The 13842-nt window shown below is 39.9% G+C and overlaps 1 protein-coding gene across 4 annotated transcripts in view; it reads right to left on the reverse strand.

Moving 5' to 3' along the window:
- The window catches only part of SHTN1 (shootin 1), a 109716-nt gene extending 108669 nt beyond the window's left edge, over positions 1–1047 (reverse strand). The window contains exon 1 of one of the 4 annotated variants that reach the window (XM_005671487.3): positions 383–1047. In XM_005671487.3, the coding sequence (XP_005671544.2) occupies positions 383–440 (58 nt within the window). In that variant the 5' untranslated portion in view covers positions 441–1047. Of the gene's footprint in view, positions 1–192; positions 333–382 lie in introns of those variants that run through there. The other 3 variants (XM_001925635.5, XM_005671488.3, XM_021073402.1) reach the window with 3 other exon arrangements.

A 13842-nucleotide genomic window follows, 5' to 3' on the forward strand; every position in this document is an offset into this window, starting at 1 on the left:
CGATCAAACCGCCCCCTCTCCAAGACAACCAACCCCACCCGCTTCTCCCGCGTGGAAGGCAGTACCGTGGGACCTTGTCCGCGCCGAATCCACGTCCCTTCCCCTAAACCTGCATCACTTGCTAAGCAACCAGGGGGTAACGCTTCCCACACAGCCCGGCGAGAGAGACACTCCCAGACACCCGCATGTTACCCTCTGCCCTGGGCTCCCCAAAGCGCGCGGGGCGCGAAGGACGTTTCTCCACGGGTGACGGAGCTACTGGGGTGCCCACTGCGGCCGCATCACTTCCCGCCCAGCTTCCACCACCCCAAACCAAGCGCCCCGGAGCCGTCCCCGCCCACGGGCCGTGCTGCCCGCACCTGGCGGCCACACGCCCGCCTACCTTGCTCCTTCAGACTGGAGATGAGCTGCAGCTGCTTCTCCTCGTCCGAGCTGTTCATTTTGGCAGGTGGGGCCGGGAATTAAAGGAAAGGAGGGAGAGGCGAGGGGTGCAGAGGGAGGGGGGAAGAAAAGCAAGATGCCGGTGGCTTGCGGCTTCACTACCCGGAAGTTGGATTAGCTCCCGCTCCTCCTCCTCCTGGCGCGGAGCGCGCGGGTGAGATCATCCCCACGCACCTACTCAGCGGCCTTGGCTGCTTCACCTGCAGGCAGGCGGCAGGCTGGAGAGAAGGGCGGAGACAGGCCGGCAACTCCGGGGGTGGGGACGATGGAGGCACCCGCGGTGGCACCGGGGCCGCAACCCGTGTCCTAGCCTGCGGCGGCTACTGCGGCTCGGCTTCCTCCGCCGAAGCCGGCGCAGGAGGATGCGCAGGCGGGAGGGCGTGCGGGCCTAAGTGAGTTCTCTCTGACTTGCTCCTGCACCCCTTCTCCGCTCCCACCCACCGCGGACACCCAGATCGCGTTCAGGAGAAAACCGGCTGTGGGCCAGCAGTAAAGATATCTATGAGAAGCTCACTTTGAACGCCGCCGAAGGCCTCTTTCTGCGAGCTGCCAATGTAGAGCGGGCCATAATGGGCAAAACACAGGATTCTTCCCCAATTCTCACAAGGTGTACCTGGGCGGCCTGGGGAAACATAGATGCCCGCAGGGGCAGGCTCAGCGTTGTGCATTGGCACCTTGAAAAGCTTAAAGATACTGAAACAGGCCGGGCCTACTAAATTACAGTGAGCGAAGAAGGGTGCGGTAGTTACCAGCTCCTAGCTCCTGGTCTGGCTTCCTCCAAGCAGCAAAAGGTTTGAGAGGTGGTCAGAAGTGGGCCCTGCTGCATGTGGACTGCCGGGCCTCCCCGAACTATCTGGTTTGCGGTGGAAACTCTTCTCTTCAGGGCAGACGTCACTGCAGTCCTAATGCCAGAGGTCACACGTATGCCTGGGAGCAGAGCCTGATGGAGTAAACCCCAGAATTTGTCCCACTTCACTGCCTTCTGCACCGTTTAAACCCACCTCTGAGTTAGAGCCTGACCAGAATAGGCCGCCAGATTTCAAAATGGCGCTCCCCAAACGCCAGTTGCCAGTCAATCGATCAAGTCCAAAGACTTCAAGACTCCTATTACATGGTAATAGGAGTTCCCTTGTGGCTCAGCAGGTTAAGGACCCAGACATGTCTGTGAGTATGTGGGTTCCATCCCTGGCCTTGCTCAGTGGGTTAAGGATCCTTCGCAAGCTACAGCATAGATGGAGAAGCCGCTCACACCATTGTTGCCAGGGCTGTGGCATACGCCTCAGCTGCAGCTCCAGTCCCATTGGGCCCCTGGCCAGGGAACTTCCATATGCCACAGGCGCAGCCATAAAAAGAAAAAAAAAGGTAATAATACTAGTACCTACTCTCCTGTAAGAGTTGTAAGTGTTGAACAAGCAGAGGAAGATACACAAAATATCACATCCAGAATTCAACATTCAATAGATGGTCTTTAAAATAAATAAATAAATAAAGGTTACAAGTCTGTGAAAAGGAGGTTTTGGATGCTAATTATAAATTAAATAGGCACGCGGTTCTTTTACACTAATCATTAAGCATGCAAAATAAATCCAAATTGAATTAGGCTTACTGTACATCTTGGTTTTCCTCACTACCTCCAAGCTCTTAATGTGGGTTCTACACTAGCACAGTGTTTCTGCTAATTCCTCTTTTGCTATTTTATGTAAATATCCAACTCCATTCACTGAGTGGGTCTCCATGATGGATGGGGAAGGAGAGCTAGAACATAGATAGGTAAATGCTGTAACTAGTATCTGATATTCCTACTAAATTCTAATTCAAAAGAAAATAAAAAAACAGTAGCACTGCTTTCTCTTCTATAAAGTCAACATAATACTTTAGCATGAGTGATTTAGTGGCAGAATGATCTAAAAGGACAGCATGGTGTTTTTAAACAGAGAACTAAAATTTTGAAACTTCAAAAATAATTTTGGTATAGGCTCTTAGTCAGTCCTTTCCTAGTTTTTCAGAAGATAGTTAAGACAGTTTCAGAGCAGCTGCCCCCCCAAAATAACCAAATGGCCTTTGCCTTAACTTTACCTGAGATATCTTTTTTAAATTGTATTGAAGTACAGTTGATTTATAATGTTAATTTCTGCTGCACAGCAAAGCGACACAGTTATACATGTATATTCTTTTTCATACTCTTTTCCATTATAGTTTATCACAGGATATTGAATATAGTTGTCTGTGCTATACAATAGGACTTTGTTATTTATCTATCCTATATATAATAGTTTGCCTCTACTAATTGCAAACTCCCAATCCTTCTCTCTCCCATCCCCCTCCCCTCTGGCAATCACAAGTCTGTTCTCTATATCTAGCGAGGCTTTTTGTTTCATAGAGATGTTGATTTCTGTCATATTTTAGATATAATATCTATATGATCTGAGATGATCTCAATCCTCAGAGTTTAAAAGGCCCAGGAAACAAGAGACAATTCAGACTCAACAACATGAAAATATGAATGATATGTGCTGCCATCAGGTATTTTGCATAAAAAGAAATCATTGCTTTCTGGGAAAAAAAAATAAAGAGATCTGAGTAAAAAATAATTCATGGCCACTTAGCTTTCATACTGCAGCCAGGAAACCTGTTATACCTGATCAGTCACTCTGACTGCTGGACAATGCCAGAGGCCTCCTCCAAACCTAAATAATCAAATATTTTCTCATATAACCCAAATACCAGCAGAGAACCTGTTAAATATTTGGGTTAATTCACAAGGTTCCACTTTTTAAATGGTTGATTTAACTGTCTACTCCAATTATATAGTAATTAGTTATCACTTTTAGAGTTTAAGAATGAGTTCATTATCAAATCTACAATCAAACTATATCAAATCTACAATCAAATTAAGTGCTTTGGTCCCACACAGAATCTACAGACCCTTGAAATTAATCCTGTTTACCTTCCTTGAAATCAAATAGCCTCCTGAAATACAATATAGTATTATCTTGAGGGCATGGAATGAATTATTAGGATGGCTATTAGAGTCAATTATTGGGATTCAGATCTCCCATTACACTATGGTTTATTTATATGATATGAATATTGATGGGAAGGACAGAAGTGATAATAATTAGTTTTTGTTCTCTTTAATAATGCACATAGGGATTTATGCTGCAGGCAGCACAATGAATTCATTACCCTCTATATAAAAAGTAATTTAAAACCTCTAAGATGTATATACATGTGTATATACACAGACATATATGGACAGAGAGAGAGGAAGGAGAAACTTATGAAAAACAAGTTGAAAGAATTATGTACCAAACTCAGGATAATGACTGCCTCTAAGGGCTAGAAAGTAGAGGAAAAGGCCCAAGGAGTGAAGAGCGGATTGGGAGAGAACAGTGGCCAAAGGGTGTTCTCGTTAATGTTTGCTTGTGTTTCCAGGAAATTAAAGTAAAATCCCATTATGTAATCCTTTGAGGTACATAAATAAAACTGAAATATAATACAAAAAGAAGGTTCATTTCCTTTGATCCACTGATTCCATATTAGAGAATCTAACCCTAGAAGGCTTTGTATAGAGCTATTTATTATAATGTTAATTATGATCTCAAAATAACATTGCAACAGTATTTAACAATAAAAAGAAATAAAGTATCCATACATGCTACACCATGGATAAACTTTGAAAACATTATGCTATGTGAAAAAGCCAGTCAGAAAACACCAGACATTGTATGTTTCTGTTTATACAGATTGTCCAGAATAGGTAAATCCATAGAGAGAGAAAGTTGACGGGTCATTGTCTAGGACTGGGGCTACTGGGGAACTTAGTAAGCAGCTACTAGCAGCTATGGGGTTTCTTATTGGGGTGATAAAATTTTCTAAAATTGTGGAGATGGCTGAACAACTCTGAATATATTCAAAACCTTAAGGTTGTACACTTTAAGTGTATATTTTTGCATAGGAGAGTTTGGTGGTATGTGAATTATATCAATAAAGCTGTTATAAAAAACAAGTTTTCAGAAGAGAACAATACACTACTTATATAACTCTATTAAATTTATAAGTTTCTTGTCTAAATGAATATTTTTCCTTTTTCAAATATTTGTATATATAATAATAATACTTTTTACTAAACATTATTTCATATATATTTTATCTTGTACCAACATAATCTACAGATTTACTCATTACCACTCCATTATATCAATGAATACTTAGCCATTTTCAAATTCTTAGATATTTGAGTTGTTACTATACATATTCTTTATATATATTCCATCAGGAATACAGTGACCACTCCCAGGCATATCATGGTCACATTCTTAAAACTAAATATAACAGTCAGGTCTTAAAAGCAGCCAGAGAAGTTCCCAATTGTGGCTCAGCAGTAATGAACCCAACTAGTTTCTATGAGGATGTGGGTTTGATCCTTGGTCTCACTCAGTGGGTTAAGGATCCAGCATTGCCGTGAGAAATCAAAAACTATTTCTTTGAAAAATATCAACAAAATTGATAAACCTTTAGCTAAACTAATAGAGATGATGCAGATAACTAAAAACAGAAATGAAAGTGGAGACATTACCACCAACAATACAAAAAATAAAAAGGATAAGAAAATAATACAACAATACAACAACTGTACATCAGTAAATTAGAAAACTTGGATGAAATGGACAAATTCCTAGAAACACACTAATTACCTAGATTGATCTAAGAAGAAATAGAAAATCTCAATAGACTCTTAACAAGAAAGGGATTGAATCAGTGATCAAAAACCTTCCAAAAAAGAAAAGTCTAAGATTAGATGTCTTCACTGGTGAGTTCTACCAAATGGGGTTTTTTTTCTGTTTTTTTGTTTTGTTTTGTTTTTTTCTTGTTGTCTTTTTGTCTTTTTAGGGCTGCAACTGTGGCATATAGAGGTTCCCAGGCTAGGGGTCGAATCAGAGCTGTAGCTGCCAGCCTACACCAGAGCCACAAAAGTGCCAGATCCGAATTGCTTTTGGGACCTATACCACAGCTCACAGAAACGCCGGATCCTAAACCCACCAAGCAAGGCCAGACACAAAAGCCCACATCTACATACTACTAACTAATCAAACAGCACATTACAGGGCTTATACGGCATGACAAAGTAGTTTAACATAAGAAAATAATCAATTTAATATATCACGTTAATAGAACAATAGCAAACAAAACCACCCACAAGGAAGCTAATAGAGTAAATAAATTCAGCAAAGTTACAAAGCACAATATCAATACACAAAAATCAGTTGTTTCTATACACAAGCAATGGATAATCAAAAGGAAATTAAGAAAACAATTCCATTTGTAATAGCATCTTAAATCATTAAATACTTAGGAATAACTCTAAAGAAATGAGACAAAATTACAAAACACTGCTGAAAGAAATTTTAAAAGACCTAAATAATGAAAAGATATATAGTGTTCATGGATAGAAAGACTTAACATTGTTAAGACATCAGTCATTCTCAAAGCAATCCATAGGTTCAATGAAATTCTAATAGCCTTTTTTGTAGCAATGGAAAGCTGATCCTCAAATTCATATGGAATTGTAAGGAGCCCCAAATACCCAGAAACAGTTTTGAAAAAGAAAAATATAATTGGAAGACTCACACCTTCCAACTGTAAAACTTACTACAAAGCTATAATAAATAGGACAATATGGTACTGGCATAATGATAGACATATCAACCAAAAGAACAGAGAAGAAAGCCCCAAATAAATCCATATATGTTGTGTGTGTGTATTCAATTGATTTTGACAAGGGTGCAAAGACCACTCAAGGAAAGGTCAGTCTTTTCAACAAATGGTGCTGGAAAAAAAAACTGGATATCTGCATGCAAAAAGAATGAAGTTACACCATATACAAACTACCTCAAAAATCTCTCAAATACTGAAGTGTAAGAGCTAAATAAATCTAACTGTATTACCAATGTATGACATTACCTCACTAAAGGGGATGGAATAAAAAGGAGCTGACCTAAGTAACTTTAGATAAAAATATTTTGGAGTTTCCATCACGACTCATCAGTAATGAACCCAACTAGTATCCATGAAGACATGGGTTTGATCCCTGGCCCACTCAGTGGGTTAAGGATCTAGCATTGCCAGGAGCTTCGGTGTAGGTTGCAGATGCAGCTCAGATCCCGCATTGCTGTGGCTGTGGTGTGGGCCAGCAGCTAACAGCTCCAATTCCACCCTTCACCTGGGACTTTCCATATACTGGGGATGCAGCCCTAAAAAACAGACCAAAAAAAAAAAAAAATCAACTGGATACTGTAAGCCTAAAAATAAAATGAACTATACACAAACACTATCCTAGTTGACAAATTTGCCTCTCCCTGGGGAATGGGTTAGCAATTCTGAAACTATTTAAGGTATATGCTAGAGTTGAATAAGTAAGTAAATTATAGATGATGGGATGTAGAAAGAAACTGTCAGAGAAAGAAGTTATAGTTAGTTCTTCTGCAATATGATACGTATGTTATTAAAAATCATCATGCTCTGCAAAGTTGAACCAAAACAACCATGTATCTTATGAGAAAAATGAGGTAGCGTACACTTAAAAACTTTGTCAGTGATGCTCACAAAAAAATAAGAACCTAATAACCATCTAAAATGTTTAGTTCCTAGTTGTTATTTGCTATTGTTATATAGTTGCTATTATTATACAGACATATATAATTGATTGTTTTTATTTTGCTCCATGTCTTGTGACTTTGGTAAGCTCACTCATTAGTCTCAGTAGCTGTTAAAAAAATTCTTTCAATTTTTCTATATATATAATAATGTCATTTATGAATAAATACTTCTTCCTCTCTAGATTATATGCATTTTATTTATTTTTTCCTTGTTGCACTGGCTAGGATGATCAGTATGATGTTCAATACAAGTCGTAAGAGCAGACATCCAATCTTAAGTGAAAACATTTGCCTTTAATCATTGTGTTGTTAGAAACCTTTTATCAGACTGACTAATTCCCTTCTATTTCTAGTGTGTTGAAGGTTTCATCATGAATTGGTACTGAATATTTTTAATGCCTTTTTGTCTGAATCTGTTGAGATGATCACATAGATTTTTATTTTTAGTTTGTTAATATGATGAATACCAACTGATTTTTAACTTCTTATTCTGGAATAATTGTAGATTTGCAGAAAAGTTCCAAAGATAGTACTGAGGTTTATATATGTCTATAGCCTTCTGGTACATAAGCACAGTATATCTGTCAAAACAAACAAATTAACCCTGGCACAATAACCTTAACCAAACTATAGATTTAATTTGGATTTTACCAGTTTTTCTACTAATGTTCTTTTTCTGTACTAAGATCTAATCTAGGAAACTACATTACTTGTGGCCATCATGGCTTAATCCTCTCTGATCTGTGACAATTTCTCAGTCTTTCCATGTTTTCTATGATCTCAACAGTTTTGAAGAGTCCTGGGAAGCTTATTTTGTAAATGTCCCTCAATTTGTGCTTGTCTCATGTTTTCTCATTATTACACTGTAATTACGGGTTTTAGGAAAACTATCAGAGAGGTAAAGTGTCTTTCTCACTGCGTCATTTCATTGGGTATAAGATATTAACATGACTTATCCCTGTTGATGTTACAGTACTGTGCACCAAGTTTCCCCACTGTAAAATTACTGGTTTTTAACTTTTCCATCCTCCTTTCTTTATGTAAGTCCTCTAAATCCAAACTATACTCAAAGTAAGGAGAATTTCATTTCACCTCAATTCCAGTAGCCATGAAAATTGACAGCCCTACAATGACAGTGAAAACCAGCAGCCTAGCAGTCTCTAGAAAGGGCAGAGTGGAGTTGCAGCTCCTCCATAGCCCCATTCCCAGATAACCATCATCATGTAATCTGGTCTGCCTGTTGCTTGGAAAATCCTCATAAGAGTTTTCTTTATTCCACCTGCTTCAGAGCTCACCCATTGTGAACAGCCTCTTCCACAGGGGAATTTGTAGAAAATAATCAGTAGGAGTTCCCATCATGGCACAGTGGTTAATGAATCTGACTAGGAACCATGAGGTTGCAGGTTCGATTCCTGCCCTTGCTCAGTGGGTTAAGGATCCGGCGTTGCCATGAGCTGTGGTGTAGGTTGCAGTTGCGGCTCGGATCCTGCATTGCTGTGGCTGTGGTGTGGGCCGGCGGCTACAGCTCCAATTCGACCCCTAGCCTGGGAACCTCCATATGCCGTGGGAGCGGCCCAAGAAAATGGCAAAAAGACAAAATAATAATAATAATAATAATCAGTAGCAATTGTTTAACATGATAGCTGCCTGAGGCAACAAACATAGGGTAACCAACAAGCTGACCAAAACACTTAAAAGGAGAAGCTAGGAAATTAGAAGTTCGTAGGGCGCATTCAACAGCTCTGACAAATTCCTAGGAACCCAGAAGGCTATGTGCAGGCATAGGACAGTGCACATGACCAGGAAAGACTAGAAAAGACCTTAGGCTACCACCTTTGGCTGACCTTGAGGCTTTGAATAGATAGGAATTAAAGGCTAAGGTAGAGTTGTAAACAGCCTTCCTGAACCCTTGAGGGCATGTTTCAATATGCACAAAGAGCCCTTAGGCAAAGGCTAGAGAAGACTTACTGGTTCAATTCACTTTTAAGTAAGTCTCTATCCAAGACTAGATCACCAATAAACTAACCAAGCAAAGACTTCAGCGATCACACACAAGAAAGAATACAGCCTATTCAGAATTAAACATCAGCAATAACAACTACTAAAAACAGCAGCAGTAATAAACCTTAAAGGGAGCTAACAAATTATGTTATTTAAAATGTCTAAATTTAAAAAATAAAATTACACTACGAGTGTTAAGAAACATAAAAGTATGGCCCATAAACAGGAGGAAAAAAGCAGAAATCAGAAATTTTCCCAAATTCCCATCATGGCTCAGCGATTAGGATTCATGAGGACATGGGTTTGATTCCTGGCCTCGCTCAGTGGGTTAAGGATCCAGCATTGCCATGAGCTGTGGTGTAGGTCATAGATGTGGCTCAGATCCCATGTTGCTATGCCTGTGGTGTAGGCTGGCAGCTACAGCATGGATTTGACCCCTAGTCTGGGAACTTGCATATGCTGCAGGTTCAGCCCTAAAAAAAAAAAAGAAAGAAATTTTCCCTGAGGAAACGCAGATATTGAACTAGATAAAGACTTACTCAGCTATTTAAAATATGCTCAAAAACTAAAGGAAATTACGTCCAGAGAAAAGTACAGGAAGTACACATCACCAAATACAGAATATAAATTATATAATTATTAAAATAACCAAATAGAAATTCAGGAAATGAAAAGTATAATAACTGAAATTTAAAATTCACTAGCAGCACTCAACAGTAGATTCAGACTATTAGAAGAAAGAATCAAGTTAGAGGACTTAAATATAGGTCAATTGAGATTCTCTGGTCTAAAGTCAACAAGATAAAAGAGTGCAGGAAAATGAGCAGTTTCTGAGACATGTGGGATACCATCAGATGTAGCAACATATACATAATGAGAGTCCTAGACAGGAGGAAAGAAGGGAGCAGGAAGAATATTTGAAAAAATAATGGCTGAAAACTTTCCAAATTTTATGAGAAACATTAATCTAGACATCCAAAAAGCTCAACAAATTCCTAATAGGATAAACTCATATATCCACACCTATTTTTTTTTTTTTTTTTTTTTTGCCTGCACCCACAGCACACAGAAGTTCCTAGACCAGGATCGAACCTATTCCAGAGCAGTGACTAGGGCCACAGCAGTAACAATGCCAGATCCTTAACCACTAGGCCACCAGAGAACTCTCAGATATCCATACCTAGACACATCATAATAAAACTATCAATACGCAAAGGAAATCTTGAAAGCAGCAAGAAAGAAGCAACATATCATATCAAGGAATCTTCAATGAAATTAATGGCTGATTTCCCACCAGAAACTATGGAGGCCAAACAAATTAGGCAAATATACTCAGACTACTGAATGAAAAAAGTTATTGGTAATGAAATAAGACGGTAGAATAGAAGCTTCCCAATTCACACTCCCCTACACAAACAATAATCTGGCAGCCATGTACAGACAAAGTGCCTCTATGGAAGCTTTTGAATCCAAGCAGGAAGTTACAAAATTCTAGTGAATTCCAAATCAAGGATAGCTGCTTTGAAAAGGTAGGCCTGACCCAGATGGTAAGCTTCCCAAATGTGGTCCTACCTGCAGACCAAGAGAAGGCCCTATAGACTTAGCTCTAGCCCTTCTTGGCCAGGATCCTGCAACCAGTCCCATCTTCCAAGGAAACCAGGAAGACGCACAACCATTCATACTCCTAGTAACAGGTGTAACAGCCAAAGATCCGACTGCAGATTCTGAAGTGGTCCTGGGACCCTGCCCTAGCCTATTCTACCACTTGTCTAGAGTCAGTTTGGCCCACACAGTGACTTGACAAAAGCCACACCCATCTGTGTCCCTGGCTGTAGCTCTGCTTTACTGCTGGTCCAGAGTTAGTTCTGCCTGTACAGGAACCCAAAAGGAGCTATGCCCACTCATGCCTCCATTAGCAAGCCAACGGCAAATTCTAAAGCAACACTGTGACCTGGCTTCAGTTCCACTCTACCACCAAATCCATACTCAGTCCTCCCTGCACAAGGATCTGGCAAGAACTCAAGCTCATGTAAGCCCCCTTTTACAAGCCTGCTAACCTCACTCATGACCATAAATTCTGAGATGGTCCTGTGACCAAACTTCATTTCTGCTCTCAGTCAACCAGGGACCCAGAAGGGCCAATCTATGCCCCTGGCAGGTCTATCAACCTCAGTCCTTGCTGTGAACTCTGAAGCAGCTCTAAGATTTGATTCCAGTTCCACTCTTCTACAATCTGAAAGAAGTTATTCCTGTCCAAGCCCTATGGCACACCTGCTGACCTTGGTCCTGACTGCAGTCCCTGAAGCATTCCTTTGATCCAGCTCCAGCTCCATGCTACAATGTTCTAGAGGCAGTCCTGCCCAGCCAGAGACCCAGAAGGAGCCACTCAAAGATCCTGTAGGAGCCACATATGTCTGTGCCCCTGATAACAGTCCTGCTGTCTGTAGAATCAGCTGTGGACCTGGATGCAGCTCCATGACCTGGTTCCAGCCCTGCTTAAGCATGGTCCCAGAGACATTTCTGTCCACCTGAGGATCCAACAGGAATCACACCTGCCAACCATGGCCCCCACTGTAGAACACAGCAACAGCCACATGGCCCAGCTCCAATCCCACCTGACTGAGATTCTGGAGGCAGTCCTATCAGTCTGGGAACGTGCCAGAAGAAAGTGTTTACCTGCCAAAACTAATCTGTAAAGACAGGAAATGTTTGCTTCTTCAAATGCTCAGACATCAACACAAAGCTACAGAGACCACAAAGAATCAATCAGGCAAATATGACACCATCCAAGGAAATTAATAGAGCTCTTAACTGACCCTAAAGAAATAGACATCTACAAATTTCTTGACAATGAATTCAAAATAAATCTTAAGGCAGCTCAGTGAGCTATAAGAGAACATAAATAAGTAACTCAACAAATTCATGAAAACAAAGCATGAACAAAAGAAGTTTAACAAAGAATCAGAAATCGTAAAAAACAAACAGAAATTCTGGAGCTGAAAAATACAATGAAGGAAATTTTCAAAGGTAGTAGAGAGCATCAAAATAGAGACTTGATCAAGCAGAAAAGAGAATCTATGATATACCATTTGAAATCAATAAGAGTAGAAAAAAGAAAAGAGGATAAAGAGGAATGAAGAAAGCCTATAGGATTTATGGGGAATGATCACGAGAATTAATATGGGAATTCCAGGAGAAAATAGAGAGAAAGGGGAAGAAAGCTTAATTATAGAAATACTGGCTGACCAGTACATAACAACAGAGAGTAAAATGGTGGTTACTGGCGAATGATGGTAGGAGGATGGGATGGACGTTGTATAAGGGTACAAACTTACAACGGGTAGTAAAGAAGTCCTATTCATCTAATGCACAATATAGTGAATATAGACAATATTTTATTGTAATCATCAAAGTTGCTAAGAGACTAAGCATGGTCCCAGAGACAGTTCTGTCCACCTGAGGATCCAACAGGAATCACACCTGCCAACCATGGACCCAACTGTAGGCCAAACTTAATTATTCCAACTGCCAAAAACAAAATTATATAATGTGATAGAGATGAAAATTATTGCTAAACGGGTAATTATATTACAATATATAAATGAAGCAAATTAACATGCTGTATACCTTATATTTATACAATATTATATGTCAAATATATGTTAATTTTAAAAATGGCTAAAAACTTAGCAAATATGGGGAGAGATCTAGACATCCAGATACATGAAGCTCAAAAGTCCCCAAAGAGGTTCAACCCAAAAAGGACTTCACTGAGGCACATTATAATAAAACTTTCAAATATCGAAGACAAAGAGAGAATTTTGAAAGCATCAAGAAAAAAGTGAAATGTCATAGACAAAAGAACTCCCATAAGCATACCATCAGACCTCTCAGCAGAAATCTTGAAGGCCAGGAAAGAGTGCAATGATACACTCAAAGTATTGAAAGAAAGAAATTGCCAACCAATGATACTTTACCCAGCAAAGCTGTCCCTCTAAAATGAACACAAAGACTTTCCCAGACAAACGAAAGTTGACATAGTTTATCACCAAGAAATGCTAAAGACAGATCTTCAAATGAAATGAAAGAATTCTAATCAGTAAAATGAAATTATACAAAAGTATGAAATTCATTGTAAAAGAGAAATATATAGCAAACATTCTAATGAAGTATATTACATTACCTTTAACTCTAGTATAAAGATTAAAATACAAAAGAATTAAAAATGGCTACAATAATTTCTTAGTGGATATACAATATAAAGAGATGTAAATTGTGAGTGACATCAAAATTATTACTGTTATTTTTTCTTTTCTAGGGCTGCCCCTGCAGCACATGGAGGTTCCCAGGCTAGGGGTCTAATTGGAGCTGTAGCCACCGGTCTACGCCACAGCAACGTGGGATCCAAGCCACGTCTGCAACCTACACCACAGTTCACAGCAACGCCGGATCCTTAACCCACTGAGCAAGGCCAGGGATCGAACCCTCAACTTCATGGTTCCTAGTCGGATCCGTTAACCACTAAGCCATGATGGGAACGCTCAAAATTATTAAAATTGGTAGTTCTAGTTGTGGCTCAGCAGGTTAAGAACTTGATGCTGTCTCTCTGAGGATGCAGATTTAATCCCTGATCTCACTCAGTGGATTAAGGATCCAGCATTGCCATAACCTGAAGTGTAAGTCACAAATGTAGCTCAGATCTGATATTACTGTGGCAGTGGAAGAGGTCTGCACTGCAGTT

The sequence above is a fragment of the Sus scrofa genome, chromosome 14 (genome assembly GCF_000003025.6).
Source record: "Sus scrofa isolate TJ Tabasco breed Duroc chromosome 14, Sscrofa11.1, whole genome shotgun sequence".
Classification (NCBI taxonomy): domain Eukaryota; kingdom Metazoa; phylum Chordata; class Mammalia; order Artiodactyla; family Suidae; genus Sus; species Sus scrofa.